Here is a 24,900-nt window from a genome sequence, read left to right on the forward strand (position 1 = left end):
ATTTTATTATACTGTGTTTGCATGCACTAACATTCATTGTATTGTATTTCTTTTCTCAAAATCTGCTTTTGATAAATGGCTGTGCAAATATTGTGCAACATAAAAAAATTGCAAATGCCACCAATTTATTCCACAGGACCACTGCTTTCAGAAAATATTTAATGTTTGGGGGTTTTAAGTAATTGTATAGCAAAAAAATGCTGATTTTTAACATGGGTAACATTTTTAAAAATTGTCCTGGGCATCCAGTGGTTAAACTGCAAAATGGCTTTTGCTTCTTTTTTAAACAAAAGCAGAATTTTTCTTTAACCGGTTCCCGACCGGCTCACGCATATTTACTGCGGCACAATGGTACCACTGCACGAAAGCCGATGAGCGTAGCCGGTGGCCGGATTGGCCTTCGGCCATACGCCATCAAATGCACGATAGCCAACACACAGAAATCCCCATTCTGTCAGGGGAGAGGAGACCTATCATTTGTTCCTACTAAGTAGGAATAACGATAGGTCTCCTCCCCCAGTCAGTCCAATCCCCTCACAGTTGGAACACGCTGAGGGAACACACATTTAACCATTTCATCACACCTACTGTTAACCCATTCCCTACCAGTGACATTTACACAGTAATCAGTGCATTTTTATAGCACTGATCATTGTATAGATGTCAATGGCTCCAAAAATGTGTCAAAATTGTCTCATCTGTCCATCGCAATGTCGCAGTAATGCTAAATCGCTGATCATTGCCATTACTAGTTTAAAAAAATGCCATAAATCTTTCTCATAGTTTGTAGGCAATATAACTTTTGTGCAAACCAATCAATATATGTATATATATATATATATATATATATATATATATATATATTTTTTTTTTTTTTTACAAAAATATGTAGAAGAATATATATTGGCCTAAACTGATGAAGAAATTTGTTTTTTAAAAACATTTTTGGGGATATCTATTATAGCAAAAAGTAAAAAATATTGTTTTTTTCCCCAAATTGTTGCTATTTTTTTTGTTTATAGCGCAAAAAATAAAAAACGCAGTGATCAAATACCACCAAAAAAAAGATAGTAGGAAAAAAAGGACGCAAATTTTGTTTGGACACAGCATTGCATGACCGCGCAATTATCAGTCAAATTGACGCAGTGCCAAATTGTAAAAAGTGCTCTGGTCAGGAAGGGGGTAAAATCTTCTGGGGCTGAAGTGGTAAAATACTGCTGCAGGCGTCACATTTATAATTTGTTGATGGCCCGCACCTTACCCTAGGCACTGTTAAAGAATAACCAAAGCACATACTGTGTGTATATACTATATATATATATATATATATATATATATATATATATATATATATATATATCCAATCCGCTTTTAGGTTTTATTAAAGTCTGATTTAACAAGCTGAAGTTAGAAGCGGATTGGTTACTATGCATAGCTGCACCAGATTCTGTACATTCTGTGTCAGTAAACTCCCCAACTGCATATATATATATATATCTGCAAATAGTTAGATACATGCAAAATATGACAGGAAAATAAAATGTACTATTGAGATATTCAGATTGTTGCTATTAAGCCCTGTGCAATTTAGCATTTTTAGCTTGAGCTCCAAAGGGCTTCTAAAAGGCCAGGCGTTAAGTTCTGGGTAACCACTCAGCATTAAATAATAGCGTTCAGGGATCTGTAGTAGTGAACTTTAATATCTGCTTTTTCATAATTAATTAGAAGATGCCCAGAAGGTTCTGGCTGACGAAACAACAATTTTTAAGCACTGAGAGAAACAGTCATGCCGCATGAACAAAATATAGACAAAATAAATTCCTGAATGCGATCTTCACACTGCACTTTCCCATGTTCTTTCTTTTATGCTGCGAATGATTTTATTACCACTGGTAATGCAATAAATGTAAAGCTGTACTCTCACACAGAGCACGGATTCTCTGAAATAATTATTTCCTTTTTGAAGGTCAAGCAAAATCCAATGCATGACAAACAAGCCATCAGTGAATGCCCTTTTAAGCTCCACATTTAAAAATGAGGTTGCAAATAGGTATATCACAATAAATGTGGCTGATGTGTTTTCATTTACGGGTGTTAAGAGCCTGACTTGTTCCCAGCCTTGCTTATCTGTAACAGATAAAATACATACCTCCATCGAGCAGATAAATATGTTCCTATTTCACTCACCCGCATACAATCTCGGGAAGCTTGTGCATTTGTAGCCAGTAAGGTTAATCACACCTGTCAATCATGCTATTAGCAAAAGAGAATTGGGCTTAACAGATGGTTATCTTAAAGTGCTATTTTCATGTACACATTTTTCCTGAATGCTGGTTCCACTAAGCAAGATAACTCGGAGCTGAGATATAAAAAAAAACAACATTTAATCTAGTTATGTATTTATTAAATGTATTTTAACGACATAAGTACCTAAATCTGTCTTGAAATCAGTCTCCTGTATTAAACAGAATGAGGACTGCTTATGGGAGAAGCACACTGAGACAAATCAGGTCTATTGTTTTGCAGAATACTGTCAGTCTGACACTGCAGTCCAGCTTACAGGAGGTATGGGGTATATCATTTATGAAATCAAGAAATTCGCTCAACAGTCATAATTTCTTTTACCAAGATTCCAGTTTTCACACCGACTATTTATCACACTAGTTTGCACCTGATTGCAAACAATATTTACAAGAAAAATAGCATCAAACAAGATTCACTCGTGAAAATTGTATCAAAGATTTCACCAAACATCTGTCCTTCAATAGGAAAGTGCTTTAGGTTTCCGTTTATAAAGCCATAAAACATTTTCACTGCTCCATTCTCTGGCGTTCACCGAGGAGATTGTTTTCCTCTGGATGCCAGTTTATGAAGCAGTGTAGGTGGCTTCTCCTTTGGAGGAGTGAAGCGGTCTACAAATGCTTCTAACAGTGGAGAACGGCCCCTGATACTGGAATCTCGTGAGATATAACGAGATTACAGTACCAGAAATTCACTGAAACACAGAGATGTCCATTTTTTAAGCAGTGATAAATTATCACTGCTCAGTACACGGACACTCCCCAAAATATCTGTTCCCCTACACTATATATATATATATATATATATATATATATATATATATATATATATATATATATACACACACACACACACACACACACACACATTATATATACAGTTGTGCCCATAAGTTTACATACCCTGGCAGAATTTATGATTTCTTGGCCATTTTTCAGAGAATATGAATGATAACACAAAAACTTTTCTTTCACTCATGGGTAGTGTTTGCCTGAAGCCATTTATTATCAATCAACTGTGTTTACTCTTTTTAAATCATAATCACAACAGAAACTACCCAAATTACCCTGATCAAAAGTTTATATACCCCAGTAGTTAACCTCCCTGGCGGTATGATTCAGTCTGGAATTAGGTGCTGAAAGCGGTACAATTATTTTGCACGGAAATCTGGTTTTTATTTTGTAGTCCTGTAATTCTTAGGAATAATGCTCTTAAATCTGTTCAAACCAGAGTCTAGCAGACATCCCGGGTATGATAAAGTTTATAATATAATAAAGAATAATAAAAATTATTCAATAATGTAATCAAGTCCAAAAACACAGAAAAATTTACACTTTTTGGTTGCTATGGACAATCTCCAAATTCCAGGCAGTAAAAAACAGTATTTATAATATAAAAGTGCATGCAGGGCACTGCACAGACCACTAGGGACAAAGGGGGTGTGTATTTTTTAATAAAGCACTGTAATCTGTAAGATTACAGTGCTGTGCGTTTTGTGTGTTTTTACTTTTTTGAATTTGCCGCCGTTCTCCGCTCCCGTGGGCCGTAACGCCGCAGGGAACGGAGCTCGGCGGCATTCGGCACTGTGAATCGAGCGCAGGACGGCTCGATCACACAGCGCGGCGGACATCGCTGGATCCAGGGGACAAGGTGAGTAACTCTCTCTGTGTCCTCCCCTGCATCGAGCGAAGCCATCTCGAGTCTGGCTCGGGGTTACCGCTCCTATCAGTATATTCCTACCCCGAGCCAGACTCGGGATTACCGCTAGGGGGGTTAATACTGTGTATCCCTTTAACATCAATGACAGCTTGAAGTCATTTGTGGTATTTGTGGATGAGGCGCTTTATCTTCTCAGATGGTAAAGCTGCCCATTCCTCTTGGCACAAAGCCTCCATTTGCTGTAAATTCTTGAGCTGTTTTGCATAAACTGCACGTTTGAGATCTCCCTAGAGTGGCTCAATGGTATTAAGGTTGGAAGACTGAGATGGCCACTCCAGAACCTTCACTTTATTCTGCTGTAGCCAATGACAGGTCGACTTGGCCTTGTGTTTTGGATCATTGTCATGTTGGAAAGTCCAAGTACTTCCCATGCGCAGCTTCCTGGCTGATGAATGCAAATTTCCCTTCAGTATTTTTTGATAACATACTGCATTCATCTTGCTATCAATTGACCAAATTTTCTGTGCTTTTGTAGCTCACACATCCCCAAAACATCAGCAATCCACCTCCATGTTTCACAGTAGGAATGGTGTACCTTTCATCATAGGCCTTGTTGACTTCTCTCCAAATGTAGTGTTTACGGTTGTGGCCAAAAGTAAAATTTTGGTCTCACTACTCCAAGTGACTTTGTGCCAGAAGGTTTGAGGCTTGTCTCTGTGCTGTTTGGCGTATTGTAAGAAGGATACTTTGTGGCATTGCGTAGTAATGGCTTTCTTCTGGCAATTTGACCATGCAGCCGGTCTTTCTTCAAGTGCCTCCTTATTGTACATCTTGAAACAGCCACACGACATGTTTTCAGAGAGTCCTGTATTTAACCTGAAGTTAATTGTGGGTTTTTCTTTGCATGATGAACAATTTTCCTGGCCGCTGTGGTTTAAATTTTAGTTGGTTTATCTGACCGTGGTTTGGTTTCAACAGAAGTCCTAATTTTCCACTTCTTGATTAGAGTTTGAACACTGCTGATTGGCATTCTCAATTCCTTGGATATCTTTGTATATCTCTTTCCTGTTTTATACCATTCAACTACCTTTTCCCACAGATCCTGATGAAATTGTGTTGATTGACAACTGTGCTTTCCCCATGATTTAGAATCCAGAAACTTCAATGCAGGACTGGATGAAAGATGCAAGGGTCTGTCAGGAGTCCAGAAACTCATTGACCTTTTATACACACACACTAATTACAAGCAAACAGACCACAGGTGAGGATGGTTACCTTTAATAGCCATTCAAACCCCTTTGTGTCAACTTGTGTGCATGTTATTAGTCCAAAATCACCAGGGTATGGAGATTTTTGATCAGGGTAATTTTGGTAGTTTCTGTTGTGATTAGGATCTAAAAAAAAGTGTAAACACAGTTGATTGATAATAAATGGCTTCAACCAAATACTAACCACGAGTAAAAGAAATGTTTCTGTGTTATCATTAATAAAAAATGGCCAAGAAATCAAATTCTGCCAGGGTATATAATCTTATGGGCACTACTGTATATAAATATATATACACACACGGTAGTGTGTCAGGGGGACATGGTAGTGGCCTGGGGGGTCTGAACGAAGCCGTCAAAAATCCTCCTCCTTTTCCAGAAATTCTCTCTTCACTCCCAGATTCAAGTGCTTAGATAGCAGCTTCATAAACTGGTCGTTTCTGTGTCAGTCAATCACAGATTCTCAGTGTGTGGAGATGATCGGGGGAGAACATGTTCTCCCTTGATTATCTCCGTTTCATAAACCGTTAATGAACTGTGATTAGATCACAGTTTAATAAACGGACACCTTTGTCTACTGTTCATCCTATTTATCACTGAAAATTCACTTGACATTCATCCATTTTTAACGTTCAAATTTTTCCCTTGTTCAAAGTGGAATTTGAACCTACTTTTTGCTTTAATGCTGTGGATTTTTAGATTATGGTGAGTGCATTTCCATTTTTACACTTACTTTTTACACTTACGCTTTAAAAAAAAGTGATTACTTGTTGATCCTTGTAATAGGAACAGTGCGCGACAGGTCCACTTTATGGAGAGATGTTGGGTCTATAAGAGGTTTTAGAGTGGCCTAGTCAAAGCCTGGACGTAAATCCAATTCAGATGCTGTATCACGACTATACAAAGGCTGTTCATGCTGGAAAACCCTCCAATGTGGCTGAATTAAAAACAATTCTGCAAAGAGTGGGCCAAAATTGCTCCACAGCAATGTGAAACACTCATTGCCAGTTATCACAAACGCTTCATTGCAATTGTTGCTCCCAAGGGTGGCACAACCAGTTATTAGGTTTAGGGGGCAATTACTTTTTTACATAAAGTCAGGCAGGTTAGGACAGCTTTTTTGCATTAATAAATTAAACCATCATTTAAAACCTGCATTTTGTATTTACTTGAATTATCTTTGTGTAATAATAAAATTTGTTTGATGATCTTAGTCATTTTACCTCCCTGGCGGTAATCCCGAGTGTGGCTCGGGGTGAATTTTCATTACCAAAAGCGGCAACCCTGAGCCACACTCGGGATTGCATTGCAGGGTCCAGGCAAAGTTACTTACCTTGTCCCAAGGATCCTGCAATGTCTCCCCGCTCTGTGTGCGAGCTGTGTAATCCGCTCGATCTATCACTGTTCCGGGCTACCTTCCCTGCGATCGTTGCGATGCATAGGGACGGGGCCCAGCGCCAAATTCAAAAAGTGAAAAACACATTACACATACAGTACACTGTAATCTGTAAGATTGCATTACTGTATCAAATTATTTCACATCCCTTTTGTCCCTAATACTTTGTTCCAGTGCTCTGTATGCAGTTTTATATTATATATACTGTTCTTTTGGCCTGGGAACTTCAGAATGTCCATGGCAACCAAAAAGTGTCCCTTTACCTCAAAAGCGGTTTAAAGCCCCATACACACTATCAGATTTTCTGCTGATTTTTGTCTTGAGATTTACCAAGACCATATAATATGAGGTCAAACCCAAGCCCTTGTACACACGTTTGGAGAATCCGTCGGAATGTGTCCTATCGGACCGTGTCGTCGGATAATCCGACTGTGTGTGGTATGCATCGGACTGATTCCGTCTGAATATCCGTCGGACCCAATTTTCCAACATGTTGGAAATATTTCCCGACCAACTGGGCCGGTCGGACATACTCCGATCATGTGTAGCGAATTTTGATCGGACCAAGTGCCACGCATGCTCAGATCAAATTCCTACATCAAACCTATTGGCTACTAGCCTGAATGTAGTCCCATCGTAACGAAATTATGTCATCACGTTCTGAAAGATCAGATTTTTTCGACAACTTAGTCCGACCGTGTGTATGCAACAGTTTCGGAGAAAATCCGACGGATTTGGTTGTCGAAATCTCCGACCGTGTGTACAGGGGCTTAGACGTTTCAATTTGTATGCAATCAGGCAGGCCCTTGCACTACATGGTTTTGGTAAATCTGAAGACAACAATCAGCAGAAAATCTGATAGTGTGTATGCGGCTTTAGACCAGCAATTATATACAGGAATCACTTGTAGAATTGAGCGATGGTGATTCGTGAGGAAATTCGTCATCAAACATTGAAAGTAACGACAGCTATAATTCTGAAACTGAGCAAATTTTTGTGTTTATGATTTGATTACATTATTGAATAAATTGTATTATTAATATATTATTATTTGTTATAATTATTTATAGTTATTTATTATATTATAATTTATGATTTTGTATTTCAAACTCTATCATACCCAGGATGTCTACTAGACTCTTGTTTGGACAGATTTAAGTGAGTAATGTCTAAGGCCGCGTACACACGCGGGGACTGTTCGCCCAACTTTGTCCGTCAAACAGTTTCGGCAAACAGTCCGCTCAAAATTAGCATGGACGGACATGGCCACACACGACGTACGAACAGTTTGCTGAAACCGTGCGCGATGACGTGAACGGCACGTACGGCGGGACGAAAAATACGACGTCCTATACACTGCATTATAACTTTCGGCGTGTAAAGCCTTTATGAGCATGCGCGGAACTTAGTTTGTCGAACAAGCCTACACACGAGGGAACTGTTCGCTGAAACAAGGTTTCAGCGGACAGTTTTTCGGAAATTCCGAAAAACCTTGTTCAGCGGACTGTTCGCTGAAACTGTCCGCTGAAAGCCCACACACGAGCGGACTGTTTGCCGAAACACTGTTCAGCGGACAAAGTTGGGCGAACAGTCCCCGCGTGTGTACGCGGCCTAAGAATTACAGGCCTACAATATAAATAGCCAAATTTCTATTCAAAACAATGTACCGCTTTCAGAATCAGAAATCTGGCATAATCATACCGCCAGGGAGGTTAAGTGTGACAAATATGCAAAAATAAATAAAAAATCAGAAAGGGGACAAATACTTTTTTTCACACAACTGTATAAGGCAACCTGAGCTGACGCTGACTGAGTCTAGTGCTTGAGTGCAAGTTCCATGTGTTCTATTTGCAGGTCTGATATATTATTAAGTCAGTTTATCAAACTTTCACTTGAATTTACAAACTAGGATATTTATGTTATGATAATGTCTCATGATAAGTGTAGAGTTGTTTTTGCATTGCACTCCAAAGTACTTAAGGCCTCTCTTATCCTGCTGTTAGGGGAATTCGGTTAGTTAAATTCTTTCCTTAGGCATGGAACTCCGGGAGTAAATTCTACTCTACTTTTTATGCTTCCCAGCATTAAATGACTGACTAATGCAATTACATTATAGTTATTAAGCAATCCTAAAAGATTACTGTTGAGGGCACTTGCACCTCCAATGTCACAGATTTTTGGCATTTGGCTTGGAGAGGCAACTTCATCATTCCCTTCTGCTGTGAACTGTTAAGTATCCTTTCACTTCATTATAAACACACTTGTATAATTAATTTAATATCTGTCTATTCTGTCAACATGATACTGAATCAATATTTCAGTCCCAAGTTATCTCTGTTCAGTGGAACCCATTTTACAATGTAAATCATAGGGGGTGATTTACTAAAGGCAAAGGGTACCCTGGTCCAAATGGTTCACTTTGCAAGGGAAGTTACACTTGGCAAGGAATTTTTTTCCCCAGAGCTTAGTTGCATCAGCCAATTATATGAGAGCAAAAAAAAAAAAAGTTTTAGGTCAAACTGTGATTAGGTCAAACTTTGCAAACTGAAACTTTACAACATTCACTAACCTCTGAGGCATAATCCCCTGAAAAGCATACATATCCTTGCAAAGTGAATAGTCTTTTTGAGGGCCTGCAACAGTTACATCAGTTAACCTCTGCCACGCCAGAAAATTACAAGCCCCGAAATCCTTTGCGCTTGGGGGCTTGTAGTTCTCAATGAACTACCATGGTGCTATGGAGTGCCGTGGTAGTTTATTGATTTCATCCTGTCAGTGTATCTGCCTGCCCATATAGGATGTACGGGCACACAGATACACTGACAGGTCTGCAAGGTCTGCAAGAGACCTGCATGGCACCAGCGATCTACTGATAGCTCGTCCAATGCTTAGGCTCTAAAAGACAAAAAAAAACAAAAACAATAAATGCACAATTTTTATCTGAAAAAGGGGAATTTATTCTTTAACTGAAGAAATTTAGTATTCTCAAATGATCGCACTACAAAATATATTCAGTCGGCCAATGAAAGGTAGAGCCTAAATTGTCACTTTCCTGCTACTTGATATCCAGGCAGTGGCTTTCTCTTACAAGAATTAACTATTCACAGCAGCATTAGATGGCTTTGAAATAAGTCTTTGATATAGTAGGGTGGATGTCAATTTGTAGGTCATCATTGGCTGGTCTCAGAGGGTGACTACTTTTCTGCTATCAAATAATAGAGGAAGTAAACTTTTACCTTTGTCTTTCACAAGCTAACGCAAGTCTGCAAAATGTGTGATTGGATGCTGCAGTTGACATTGCTTTTCTTTTTTGTTGTTTTATATTAATTTAATTCACTCTTTTCATATCTCAAAATGCTATAATCTTACCAATATATCAGATGTTAGTATTCTGGACTTATATTTAAATATTAATAGGAGCCTTTCAAATTAAAATATGAAGACATTGTTCTAAACCACAACACACTGACAACTCCCAAGCAGAACAGAACAACTCAAACAGCTGTCAAATGACTTTAGGTGGGAGAGAGACATCAATCTAGATTTGTATGACAAGCCTTGCACTGATATTCCTGACATACAGAACAAAATTACAACATTTCCTAAGCTTACAAAAACAAATCTCATAAGTAAATCTAGCATAGCACAATCCAGTGATCACACTGAAACAATTTAAATGGACCTGAGCTCAAAAAGTAAAGAGTTCTTGTTTTATAGAGAACTTCTAGAAATGTTATTGTGCTCTGAAAAAGTTACCTTTGGTTTTAGTTTCTTCTGAAAAACAGAAGAGCGCTTCCTGTACCTTCAGCCTCACGGACTCAGTATGAGAGCATCTAAGGTACCTTGCCCGTGGCTGCCACTCTCATGAGATTTAAAGGGAGATTTTGTGAAGTTTGGTGATAATTTTCTGGGTGAAGTGTTGCATTATCTGGCAGAGATGCAGAGGTGCCAATATTTTTGCCCATGACTCTTCTTGGACTTTGAGGGGGCCCATCAAGAGAAGCCTTGCTGTGTGGGAGCCACATTGCCAGAGCTATTGAGGTTGTTTTGAAATTTTCCTTCATTTGACCACAGTCTAGGTGTCTGAAAGTTCTCAGAGCCTCTTGGAGTATGTTGTTCTACAGTTTTAAAAAAGGCATGGCAAGGCAGTAATGAGAAAAAAGATTGGCTACAATCCATGAAGCCTATAGGCAGAACTTGAGACTAGTTATTTGTCCTCTGATTTTCTAACCAACATGCTTGTTCCAGATTTTTGATTTTAAAAGCATCAGTATATGATTCCTACAATACTTATTTCAATTTGAAGTCTTACACAGAAGGTATACATAATTCGAACTTTAAGATGTCATATGATTTGTTCTTCCACATATGTGGTCCATAATTGGCAGGATAGCACTGCTGCATAACAATGCATTTTACCATTTAAAAGTTTACCTAAGTCTCTCAAGTCAGACAAATGCATTAGTAGTATCTTCAAAATTCTATATGCTATTTCTGGGAGAAAACACAGACATATATCTATTCATACCTCCTGGATAGAGAAAACAGACTACTGACACAGACAGTTCTCAGCTGTGATGGATGAGGCACTGAATATGCAATCTGTCATTTATTTGTCAATAGATTCAATAGTTTCATGTCTTGATGCAGGGATCTGTCTATATTTCTCTAATCCTTAGGGGGATTAGCACTATTCCTCTAATCTTTGACAAATAGTTACAGTACATGAAAAAGCAGCAGTCTTCTTGGAAAAAAAAAAAAGATATTTACAAATAGCAATAATAAATACATGACAGTGATGAGGACAGCATGTAACCCTTGGAGGACTCTTCTGGGTCCCCATCTTACATGTCCTTATATGATATCCCAGAACACAATCACGGTAACGGGATTTGGATGAGCTTGTAAGAGTTATATTTTTAACTGGTAAACGTTGGAGCAGAACAACCAGGGTAAGTTTATAACACCTAGAGAAAACTTGGGTTACCTACAACACGGAATCAAACATTTGACAATTTCTATCTGCTGCACCACTACTTTCCTCCGTTTTTGATGATAACATTGTTAATGCTTGCAAATGATGAAGTGCTGCAGTATAGGGGAAGCTCTATAAATTATTATCCAGGTGGAAAAAGTATGACATTTAAACTTGAACATTTTTATATTTTACAGAACAATTGATTCACACCATATTCAGAAAGGATCTCAACAATATTGAGAGCCACAGCAATCTGCAGCTGCCCTGTTTTCCCCGTCACTATACTGGGCAATAGAGGAGCAGAGTGGGGTGCAGTGACAGTTACTGCCATCCGCTGAGAGCAGACCTAGAGATGACTGATCTGTGATCTATCATCTCTTGACATTAGAGCCACTGTGTGATGGCTGAAGTGTCACAAGGATGCTGCATACCCCATTAATTCTCCTTTCATCCACAAAGCTTTAACACCATGTTTTAGCAATGTGACTAATAACTGTCTTTTTTTTTTTTTTTTTATAAAGGTGATTATATCATCACTTTCAATTTTTCATGTAAAGAAAAATTCACAGACAACAATGCTATAGAATATCTAGCCTGCTGAAACCTGCTGTGGTTTGTATATATCATATGCCCTGAACAAAAAGTTCTGAACTTTGTTGAAAAACAGGAGCGTCAGAGAGGGGACCTCCTCCACCCTGAAGCCAAAGTTTACAGCTTTTCTTCCTGAAAAAGCTGCCACCTGTCACTACTAGAGGAAGCTGGAGGGAAGATAAGAAACAGACTGCATATTTATACACATATAAAAACTTTTTCTTGGATGTAATCTTTGCCCCAAAAGACCACATCCTGGTGTAGTAGCTTAGTGAATTGAGCCTCATGGCATGGGTTTGTACATACATTGGTAGGCAGAATAATGCTGGATCAGATAAACAGCAGTTATACTCTAGATCAGTGATGGCGAACCTTGGCACCCCAGATGTTTTGGAACTACATTTCCCATGATGCTCAGCTACACTGCAGCGTGTATGAGCATCATGGGAAATGTAGTTCCAAAACATCTGGGGTGCCAAGGTTCACCATCACTGCTCTAGATTGACCTGGTCCCTCTACACTGCTATCAGTATGTGTGAACTGACCAGGATTTAAAGATATGGCCCATTTGGAGAGTAAAATAAGAGTAATAGGTTCATAGTTTGGGCATACATTGTATAGTGTGTTTATTTAAATCAGTAACTAGTGTATGGTAGAGTCGAGACTCTACATTAGATAAAGTTAAGCAAATAAAATGAGACTAGAGTGCTTTTATGTACACCTTTACCAATATAAATTGCCAGTGCTACTCTTACAAGACTGGATCTACACACGCAAAGTATCATTTAACACTGCTAACTGCAGGCTAGATTGAAGGCAATCATACTCAGTGGGAGGTTATAAAATTAATTCTTATAATTAAGATTTCCAATATGTGATGCACAGAACCCACAAGGCATATCTCTAAATGTCACCAGCTGACACTGCTGTCTTAATGCCTAAGGCTTTTCTAGCTGATAAAGTGTAGTGCTCCTGACTTGCATATATAAGGACATGTAAAGTTGTAGCCTTCATATAAACAGAATGTTACTGGCCTCACAATCATTTTAGCAATATAAATTAAGCTCCCACGAGCAGGGCCCTTTTTTTTTTTTTGGTTGTTGCAATACTTTACTTCACACTGCATTTGCGCAGCAGTCCCCCAAAGACAAAATCACTGGAAATAATACACTCCAACGAATCAAAAAAAACAAACTGCAAAGTCAGGCCAACCTTTCTGTACAATTGCGAAAGATGATGCCACGCCGCGAGAATCGCGATCTTCACTCTCACTTTTTTTTTTCCAATCTCTTTATTCATTTTTAATATAGCAAATGTATAAAAACTTTTCAACACATTACCATTTTACATTTATTAATCCCCAAGACCCCCCCCCCCAAATTCCGACCTCTCCCACCCCCCCTCTTTACTCCCTCTTGTCTCTCGTTTCTCCCCTGTCTATCCCCTTTCTCTGCTTCCATCATTTCTACGTATCTTCATGTCTGCTTAAAATCTTTTCACACTTTACACTTGTTTTCAAATCCTTCCATTTCCTCTTCTCCACTACATCTTAAATATTGCAGGTTATATATCGTTTATTTTTTTACACCAGCTTCCAATCATGGGACTTTCCACTTCTGGCCACTATCTGGGAATTAGGCTTTTGGCTGCATTTGTCAGATGGGATACCAATATTGTTTTATTGGCATTTTCACCCCATGAAACAAACACCTCCAAGGTTCCTCCGGCAGCCCTATATTAGTAATCTCCTTTATCGCCTGCAACAACTCTTTCCAGTATTTTTTAAATTTGGGACATGTCCACCATATGTGGGCCATATTTCCAACATCATTGCATCAACGCCAGCAGAGCCTCGATGTCCCACTTTGGTAATTGCTACCTCTGGTGTTATATAGCAACGTGATATACATTTGTAATTCATTTCAATGGTGTTACTATCTATTGCCGTGCTATGTACCATTTTAAAAATCATTTCCAAATGTATATCTTCCACTCGCTGTCCCAGTTCTCTTTCCCATTCCCCTATTAATGGCGGTACTTCTGGTCCCCTCATTTTCGCTAATATTTTATACATCTGGGAGATCCCATTCCTCGTATTTTCAGCTGCGCGTAGGCGCTCAAACGGTAGATCTCTCCAGATCTAATTGGTTGTGGCAGCGTAGTCACAAAGTGTTTCAGCTGGGAGTATCGCCATTTATTACCAGTAAATCTTTTTTGTGCTTTAGTTCCTGTAGTGTATTTATTTTCCCCTTTTCCATTATATCTTTTAATTGTGAGTTTTCATTTTTTATCCATTCCCCAAACCACTTCCCCTTCCCTGGTGGAAAAAAATGTGTTTCTCTTCGTGGTATTAAAGGTGAGTTAAATTCCCATTTTTCCTGTGTGTGCATGTGGTCCCAGATTGCAAGTACTTTCTTTGTTATTTGATGTGTGTTCTCACTTAATTCTCTAAATTGTGCCGGTATCCATATAATCTTCCCCAGTGTATTAAATTTGATGGCACCACATAAATCATGAATAATAATAATAATAATAATAATAATAATAATGTGATCATATCATGTTTTATTTTTCATTAACATATTAAGTAAAGCATAATTCACAGACAATTATGTTATATAATATCTATTTAAATAGTCATGTTGTCTGTATGGGTCACACATCTTAACCAAAAGTGCTATAATTGGCTTAAAAAAATTATGGAGTTTCAGATAAGGAGACCCTGAGACTGATATCAGTGTTATATTGCTCACTTTCTTTTGCGGTTGCACGAGTCACCACTAGAGAGAGCTGAAGGATAGATGAGTGACGGACTGTTTAATAATACAGTGGTACCTTAGAATATAAGCATAATTAGTTCCAGAAGAATGCTTGTAATCCAAAGCATTCGCATATTAAAGCAAGTTTCCCCATAGGCGTCAATGGAAACTCAGATAATTTGTTCCACAGTGACTGCTGTTGTATGTAGTACCGCATGTGGCCAGAGGTAAGGGGGCACTCGAATGCACTTGGAAACACTCAGACAGCTCTGAGCCATTCAGAGAGGCTTGGAGACACTAAGGAACTATGGTAAGTATTGCCGAGTGTCTCCGAGCTGCTCCAAGTGCATCCAAGCAGGTCCGAGTGCATCCAAGCGGCTCTGAGTACATCCAAGCAGCTCCGAGAGGCTCTGATTGGCTCCAAGTGTCACTGGTATCACCTCTGGCTAAATGTAGTACTGAACACCCTATTGGCTTGAATCCTGCTTGTCTTGCAAAACAAACACGCAAAGCGAGTCAGGATTTTTGAAAAATAATAGCTCATATTGCAAAATGATTGTAAACCACGTTACACACAATTTGAGGTATTACTGTACACTGTTTCTTGCTTTCCCTTCAACTCCCTCTAGTGGTAGCTGGTTGCAGCTGCAGCAGATTGAGAATATGGCAACATGCTGCTTTGAGGCTAGAACTTCAACTGTCAGAAACATCTGCTTATTAGCAAAGCAGATAAACTAAAAAAAAAAGTGAAGAGCTGGAATTACACTTCTTTTAAAACCACAAACAATGATAGCTTATATATTATATTAAACCTTATATTATACAATGTTTTTTTACTGTACTTGTCACAATGATGCTTTTGAGTTCAGAGCCCGATTCTAAACTACTTTCTAAAAATGTAATAGTTAAAATATTTTTACAAAAAGGTATTTTGTCTCTAAAAACCAGCACGTACCAATAAAAAGTGATCACAAATAAAAAAGGGCAGGCAATGTGGAGCTGAAGAGCCTAGCCCTATGCGTTTCAACCAAAGGGTCTTCAACAGGGGCATGCATCAACTATGGCAATGGGGGGGGGGGGGGTTGATGCATGCCCCTGTTGAAGACCCTTTGGCTCATCAGCTCCACATTGCCTGACATTTTTTATTTGTGATCACTTTTTATTGTTACATGCTGGTTTTTAGAGACAAAATACCTTTTTAACCTACACTATGTGGAAGCCATCTCTTTTCCCACATATCATCAGGAAGCAAGTGGCTCCGCTATCTGGTTGAATCCATCACCACGATCCAGTCGTTGACATTTGCCTAATTGGAGATCCCGTTGGAGGGCACTTTTGGTGTTATGGAAGTTTGCTCCGGAGGCATTTCACAATCCTAAGGTCTACACATTGGCCGTTTGTGGCATTATGTCGCTGACACTGGAGTCCATCTGTTCAGGTAAGGGCATACACATTCCCCATTGTTTTTGATGATATACCTACTTTGATGTCTCTTCACTGAACAGCGTTCCATCATTATCCTCACTCCTGTGTTTTTTTTTTCCTATTACTTGGTTTTGGACATTTATATATATATATATATTTTTTTTTTTTTCCATATATATTGGACACTATTTTGGATTTCACATTTCACTCACCACTGGATTTACGTTCCATTGTTGGTCAGATTTTTTTTGTGCATCATAGTGACACGGTTTTACTTTTCAGATGGACTTTTGATTTTTTATGTCAATATCCCTATATTCTATTTATTTCCAATTATATTTACATATTTGTGCTGATCAGTTAGCACTACACCATTCACCAATTTCCTAATCGTAGAAAAAATCTTGATGAAATAAAAAATTATAAAAGATGAGTATAAAAAATAATTGTAAACATTATTTATGGAGATCGGGCTTTTAAAAAATAAAATATTATTCATGAGATGAGGATAAATAATGAAGAAAGAAGTTCGTGAGAACTCTGTGTGAATAAGAGCAGCAAAACAACTTAATTCTTCTAGCATTCTAAAGAAAAAAAGAATGTGCTGCATTAACAGATCACAGAATTAGCAGCGTGAGGAATGTGCTAGCTCCAATATGAATGGTAGTTTTACCATACTGAGCGCTTCCGTCTCATACTTGCTTCAGAGCATGCGTAATTTTTGGTCCGTCGGACCAGCATACAGACAAGCGGTTTTCCCGATAGAAATTGACTCCATCTGAAAGATTTAAAACATGTTCTATTTCTAGGTCTGTCAGAATTTTTTTAAGAAAAAGGTCCGCTGAGGCATACACACGATCGGATTATCCAACGGAATGATTCCGCCTGACCTTTTCTGACAGAAAGTCCGGTCGTGTGTACATGGCATGACAGTTTCTTGGCTGATTGCTTCTGGCAGAAGCAGTGTAGCATTTTGTACAGGACATCAGAGTGGCCTGGGGGCAGGAAGCCCCCCCTCCTGAGCGCTCTGATGGCCTCACTGCTTCTACCAGAAGCGATCAGCCAAGAAACTGTCAGCCAAGTCCGTCCCTGCTCCCCACTCGCTCTCCGCTAATGTCCACTTGCCAAATGTGAGCAGATGAAAGGAAATTTTGAGGGCTGTCTGTTTGGACACCTTGCTCCAGGCGGGGGGAACTTGCCTGCCCACCCTCCATGTGGATGACCATGATAGTATCCTCTGCATCTTGCATTTCTGCATCTTCATGCACCTATGCATCTTCAAGGGACAAGTAAAGTACTTTTTGTATATGGCCTTTCCCAACAAACCCTGCCCAAGCAGATTTACACAGTGCTCCACTATGGGCTATAACACCATTAACATGATGTAGAGAATGGAATGGATTTATTTATATAGTCTGTGGAGGTGCCAGGCAGTAGAGAGTGTATTAGATTTTCTTCCTTTGCACGGAAATTAAGTAAAAGTGTTAATTAGTCATATTTGTGGATTTTGACAGCTTTTTATGTTGTCACTTTAAATGAGAGCATGAGCTTTAAATATAAGGAAAAGCTGAACTGTTCAAACTTGGCTTGTTAGAGATACATTTGGGAAAGAATCCATTACCACAGCGGTGTAAATAAAGACTGACAGACAGCGATGGGCCAGTTCTATTACGTGACAAATTAAGTTCACACTGATGTGTGTATAATCTATTCCGAAGTGATATCATGACAGAACTAAAATACATTTTTTGCTTGGAAGACCATAAAATAGTATGTATCTAAATGTCAGGAGAGCAAATTAACATTAATTCGCAGCCCACTACTCTACCCTGTCATTAACTACCATCTAATGTCAAGTAATTTAGTCCTTGCCATACATTTCCAGAATGTTCACCGCATTTTATTTTGTAGAGTAAATTAAAATAAATGTGGAGAATTAAACTGAAGAATTTAAATATAACTGCAATTGATTGATTCATAAATAAATGTGCATTTTTTATATATATAAATAATATTTATATCTTTTTCATTTTGCGTATTCTCTGGTGTTATTTTACCAGCAACAAGAGCAGACCTCTTACAGCGATGATCAGATTGACTAGATATAGGATCTAGTCTTTATTGAACTTAATTGACATTTCTTGACCTCAATGGACATTTTTGCAGCTTGACTAACTATGTCAACTAAAATAGTGTAAGAATCTATGAACTTTTATGCCTCTTGGGAAATGTAATACACTTTGTTAGAACTAACACATTATTCCATTATTTAAAGCAGAGCTTTGCAGCTGTCTCCAATCCCTCTTTTGCACCGTCATCGTAAAATTTCCCAAAGGTCCCAAATACCTGGCAGAACCTCATGGGCACCTGTGCACATGTTGCCGGTGCTGTTCTATGGGCAATCAATTTTTGTGTGCATACACAAATGTACAGTGCACTGCCTTCTGGGATAACATTTTAATACTTTTTTTCAGATTTTTGAAAAAAAGTTTGAATCGTTTTTTTCTCAGATTTTTGTTAGAGGGAGGGCCAAAAAAGAAAAAAATGTTATAAGGGGTTAAAGTGGGAGTAAATTCCCACCTCCGATTTTTACCTATAGGGAAATCCTATAATAAGGTTTAATTATAGGTACTGTAAATATCTCCTAAACATGCACCATTTAGGAGATATTTACTGTATACGCAGCTGATGACGTCACCGGCACATGCTCTCTGAAGGAATGGCATCTGGGCCATTCCTTCGGAGACCTGTGCTATAAACGACGGCTCCCACGCATGATGTCATTGCAGCTCCCACCATTCATACAGCTGGAGTCTCTGTACCCAAAATGAAGATGGAAGGGCCTGCAGCGGTGACACGGCTGTGCTGGAAGGCATTGTTTTCAGAGAAGTTTAACATGATTTGCTAGTACATTATAACTGTCAGGGTACAAGAACAAAAAAAAAATGGAAAAATAAAACAACCAGCGGTTTATTATCACTTTAAAGTGACACTAAAACAAAAAAATATATAGTCTCTGTAATACATTTCCATATCATTTTGTGCCTTTTCTTTTTTTTTTTTTTTTTTTAACAAATTGATTTTGGATAGAAATACCTGTTGATCCTGGCAGTGATCCCCTCTTGCTGTTATTGGTGGCAATAATCTGCAGAGTTACCACCCCAGGTGTGCATGCACCAAACGCTGTGTCTACGGCTTACTCTGTCTTTGCTCTATTCAGATATGAACAGCCTGGGCGGTGGGCATGACCAGTCTGCCCTGCTGTGAATGGTTCTGATAGGAGGGGCGACCTTCAATCAAACACTCTTACCCACCCAATCAGGTGGTTCTGCTGTTAATGTAAGCAGCTGGCAGCCTGAAGGGGCAAGTAAGAGTGAATGGCAGCAGCTCCTCCAGTCATTGCGGTGGTCCTGCCTACCGCCTGCACTGTTCAGCTACAAAGTGATTAATGCATTCATATGACCTGGAACTAAGCAAACAATAATACATATTCTGAAGCTTTTTTTTAATAATTTGCTTTATCATTTGATTTGGGAATCAATTCTGAACCTCCACTGGTAAAAATTGTGGTTTAGGTTTACAACTGCTTCAAAGCCTTTTCTCTTGCTTCCGTACTCTAATTTATTCACCTTCACAAGTAAAGTATCAGGATATGGTTATGTTTTTGATCTGCATATTAGCCCTTTAAGACAATTACTCACAGATTACAGTAAAAAATGAACCCCAAGAAGATATTACTGCATAAAGAGACTTGCTGCACATGGTAACTGCGTTCATGGGTCTGAATTAATTTGACATTTTTATAAGATTTTCTTTTAGGATTGATTTTATGCTCTCTTTGCTCTCTCTATTCAGATCTGAACAGCCTGGGTAGTGCTCAGATCTGAAGACAGAGGAAGCCGTAGACATGGTGTTTGTTGCTTGTGCACATGCGGTGACAATGCTGCACAAAGCAAAGGAGAGCAGATCATTGCCACCACTAACACCAAGAAGAGACCACAGGCAGGATCAACATGTATTTGTATCCAAAATCTATTTAAAAAAAAAAACACAAAATGATATAGAAATTCTATTCTAGTGACTTGTTCATATTTCTAATGTTGATTACTGGAAACGATTGGCGAGTGTTACAAAAAAAAAACCTGCTATCTAAATTGTTATCACGTGGGTCTTTATTTACTTTATTTTAGGGTTATTTATTTGCAGCAAATTGTTGAAAGGAATGGTTTAGAAATGTGTCTTTTGTTAAAATGTTTTTGAACAATTTTTCCATTCTGCCCTGAAACATTGTGTTCTTTACACATTCGTTCACATCTGAGAGTAGCGTGATTCTGGAACATGCTAAAAAAAATGCCACAGTCGGCTCCAAAAGGGGATACAGGAGCTACTTTGGCACATTGTGGAGTGAGATGCAGCCTATGCAAGTGAATGGTGTCTCTCCAAAAACACGCCGAAAAAAAGGTGCAAAAAAGAATAAAAAACGCGATGCTATTGCGTTGCTCTGCTGTGAACGGTGCTTAAAAGAGACTGTGTTAGGATGAGGAAAGTATGGGAACTGCCATTGCTGGCTGGTTTTAATAGGTACAGCTTTTAGGACAGGTGTCTAGATCCTAGTTTGACAACCAAGTGGGTCATTGAAGTGGTACATTTACGCAAGTTAGAAGTGCAAGCTTTCTAAACCTTACTGATTACATTTTGTTTCAAGTTACCAGATAATAAAACCAGAATAAAGGCAAAACCCTGGAGATTGCACTGCACTTAAAAAAAAAATTAAAAAATGGCAGCTCCTATACTTATATAATCACAGGTTCATACTGATATGCACTAAAAATAAAAAATAAAACGCTAGATTAGGTTCTTAAAATACATAAAAAATGCTGAATATTTGAATGGATGTGGACCCTTACTACATTGAAAGAGCTCTGTATACTTACAATAGAATTGGATTTAAATGTAAGTGAATGTTGGTTAATAAGTGCATGTAAAAAGCCATGACTAAGCTCTGTGGGTGGAGTGAAATGCGTTGGTAGCGTGGCCTGGTTGAAACTTGGACTGAGGCTGCCATACACCTTCTTACAGGGTTTATTAAAAAAATCTAAAAAAAAAAAACATTATTAGATGTAGGGTATAGGAAAGGGCATTGCTTAGGTCACAGCTGTGACCACCATGTGTTCCCAAGGGGCCCCAAGATCAGATGCCACCACAGTATAAAGGACAGCAGATAATAAAATTATGCTGCTGGGCCTGTCCCATCCAGATTGAGACCTGAAAGGATTTATTTGAAAGAATGTATGTATTTCTATCCTGTGCGGACCAATTAGTGTAAAACAGGGTGTTGCAATAAATGTAATACGTATTGTGACAAGACTGGTTCCCATTTAATGTATATTTTTAACCCACAAGAGTAAGGGTGAACTCTTGAAACACATACACCTTTATTTGACTACAAGAGCAAGACAATGGATTTAAAAGTACATCAAACAAGCTAATAAAACAAGAGCTCAACAAACTAAGACTATGGAAGTGGGATGAAGAACTTAAGTTGTTTTTACATCTGTGTTGTTTTATCTGCTGGATAGTAACTTCAAATTGGCCCCAAAGCATTTGCAGATGGTGTACCTTGCTTTCTGATACCCTGAAAAACTGTGGAACAGCTGGTTGCACGTGCGAACATTACTTTTATGTGTGTAATGACCTGAATGGTCCATTACAACAAGCACTTAATAAAATGATTGCTTCCCAGTACATTGGCAGGGTCATTGCCTGCAGTGTCTAGAATGCAATTTCACTTAGCAGTCCCATTAAAGTAGACGTAAACCCTAACTGAATTTCCTTTAGTTTGCAAAAGCATTGAGTATCAAACATTTAAAAAAATTTCAATAAAATATTTGTTTTCAACTTTTGTTTTCATCTTTTGCTGTGTTCTTAGGAATGGTAATCTTTGCAAGCACTCCAGTGCTAGCTGCATGGGATTTTTCAAGACATGTTTCTCAATGAACAGTGGACCCTGGCTACATAATATGTGAAAAATCACCAATTGAAGGCTCAATTGGAATCCTGTGTTACAAGTAGTGTGTTTAGATTCTAGTCTGAACTTACTTGAACAATTCCACCAGGAAGCTGTCACTGTTCTTGGTCAGTCATAAGTGGCTGTGGCATTCACCACCCACACATATACACCCCCTCTTGTATATTCACCACAACTCCAGGGTGCAGAATGCCTCAGTCTCTTATGATGGCCCAAGGACAGATGATAGCTTCCAGATGAGACCGATTTGATGTGTTTAGACCAGGATCTAAAAACACCTGAGCTCATCCCTAGTTACAATGCAGGAGTACAAATGGACAGGGAGGCAGATACAAAGCTCTCTCACCAGGTAATATTTATGAAAATAAGCTAAAAGCAGATAAAATAAATACTTTTGAAATTACATTAACATGTTATTATGATTTTAGTGATTGGGTTAACATCTACTTTAACATTACTCACATTGCCTACCTCCCTCACCTGCCGAAAAAGCAGTGCACAACATAATATAACTGAGCCCAGAGACACACAGGTAGTGGAGGTGCTTCTGCATTCAGCACCTGTGCTTATTATCCATATCCTTATTCTCCCAGCATCAATCAACTGAACTATACAGAAACCTGAATAATCAAATAAAACTCATATTTTTTATATTACATAAAACTAAAAAGCAGTAGATACAGGGGTTTATTTACTAAAGGAAAATCCACTTTGCACTAAAAGTGCACTTGGAAGTAAAGTCGCTGTAGATCCGAGGGGGACATGCAAGGAAAATAAAAAAACAGCATTTTAGCTTGCACATGATTGGATAATAAAATCAGCAGAGCTTCCACTCATTTCAGATCTACCCCTTAGATTTAGAGCGACTGCACTTCCAAGTGCACTTGCAGTGCAAAGTGGATTTGACTTTCGTAAATAACCACTAAGTGTTAAAGTAACAAAATATGAATGTAGCACTCATAAAACTTTACAAAAGAAGACAAACTAAGTGTTAAAGTAACAAAATATGAATGTAGCACTCATAAAACTTTACAAAAGAAGACAAATTGTCAGTATTAATGAAATACATACCCCAGCATTTGTTCTTGGCTCATTGACTTCTGGAAGAACCTACGGGGAAAAGAAAAACAAAAAGATAAATGTTTTTGAAGACTATACAAAATGGAGTTCGATAAACTTCTATAAGTTTCGCTATTGTTATTTATCTCACTATTGGGTTATTGATTTTGTCTGTCCTGGCTCTTAGTTAGGTACAACTCTCTACTTTAGTTCAAGGCCCGAAGGAATAGCAGTCGCATGCATTAAATGATCAGAACTTGTTCTAATTGGAACCCTATGTGTTATTCTGGTCACTTCTGTACTAAAAGTCAACAAGGCTCCCAAAACATGTTCCTCTGCCTTTTTCTTCCCCACTGTGTGACAGGAGAAAGAAAAAATCAATACCGCTGTAAAATGGAAGAGAATAAATAGTTCATTATGACTGAATTACCCAGCTTCCCCTAGCAGCTAAAGTGAGTCACAAAGGTGCATCCCAGCACAGCTACTGTCCATATTAGCGAAATAAATGCTTGCATAAAGACTTCAGCTGAGGGCAGATTTTCCTCTGTGATCTATTTGCTGCTGCTCATTAAAAATTGAATTCCCATTCTCCGGAATACAACTTTACAATGGATATACATGATATTATGCAGACATTCTGTTAGCACATTTTCTCCTATTTAGTGCTGCCTTTTCACCACTCTAATCCTCAGCGGAACTATTTCATTGTTTGGATTCTTACTTTGTTTTGTTTATGCTCTTACTAATGTAGAACATTACGTTCAATTTGCATACTTTAGCTTACTTGTACGAGTTTACTGGAACAATGAATGCAGCATGACATGCATATTTTCACATCAGGATTGAGGAATTATTGACTTGTCTTAAGACAATTCATACAATGCTCCAATAGAACATACTTAAGAAGCCAATCTGTGACCATTAAAGTAGAATAACAGCTTAAACCACATTGTTTGCAAACATTACAAAAAGTACCAGATCAACTATATTGTGATGTACCTGCTAATGAAATAAAACAATATAAAAGATTTGTTACACAGCAGGAACCACTGTACTTGCAATCCACAGCCAGAATCCAAATAGTTTTGACCCATTTAACCTTATAGGTTTTGGAATCATGGAGGCAACTGTGCAGTAATTAAAGGTCTATGAAATGTCAAACATTTGTAACTAGCAAATTTACTGAGATATCATCTTTATATCGTCCAAAGCTCACGTTTCCACCCAAACAATATTCAGTACATGGCAAAAATAAATACATGGGGGGGGGGGGGGGTGTTTTAGGCTGGCCCTACACTAGTTTCATTTTAAGAATGTTCTTTTGATTTTCTAAAGAGAGTTATATTGATGGTCATTTTGACCATAGTGGGAAGAAAATTCAAGGAAGTAGAATGAAAAACATTTTTTAAATTGTGGTTTCTTTGAGAAAGTCCATTAAA

At 38.3% G+C, this 24,900-nt stretch overlaps 1 protein-coding gene across 8 annotated transcripts in view; it reads right to left on the minus strand.

Moving 5' to 3' along the window:
- The window catches only part of INPP4B (inositol polyphosphate-4-phosphatase type II B), an 851,608-nt gene that overhangs the window by 431,519 nt on the left and 395,189 nt on the right, over window positions 1-24,900 (minus strand). For all 8 annotated transcript variants that reach the window (XM_077476952.1, XM_077476955.1, XM_077476953.1 and 5 more), the window contains one exon: window positions 23,474-23,512. In XM_077476952.1, the coding sequence (XP_077333078.1) occupies window positions 23,474-23,512 (39 nt within the window). The remainder of the gene's footprint in view (window positions 1-23,473; window positions 23,513-24,900) is intronic.

Source organism: Lithobates pipiens, unplaced genomic scaffold, assembly GCF_037356315.1.
Source record: "Lithobates pipiens isolate NorthernLeopardFrog02 unplaced genomic scaffold, aLitPip1_a1.2 Scaffold_13, whole genome shotgun sequence".
NCBI classification, from domain to species: Eukaryota; Metazoa; Chordata; class Amphibia; order Anura; family Ranidae; genus Lithobates; species Lithobates pipiens.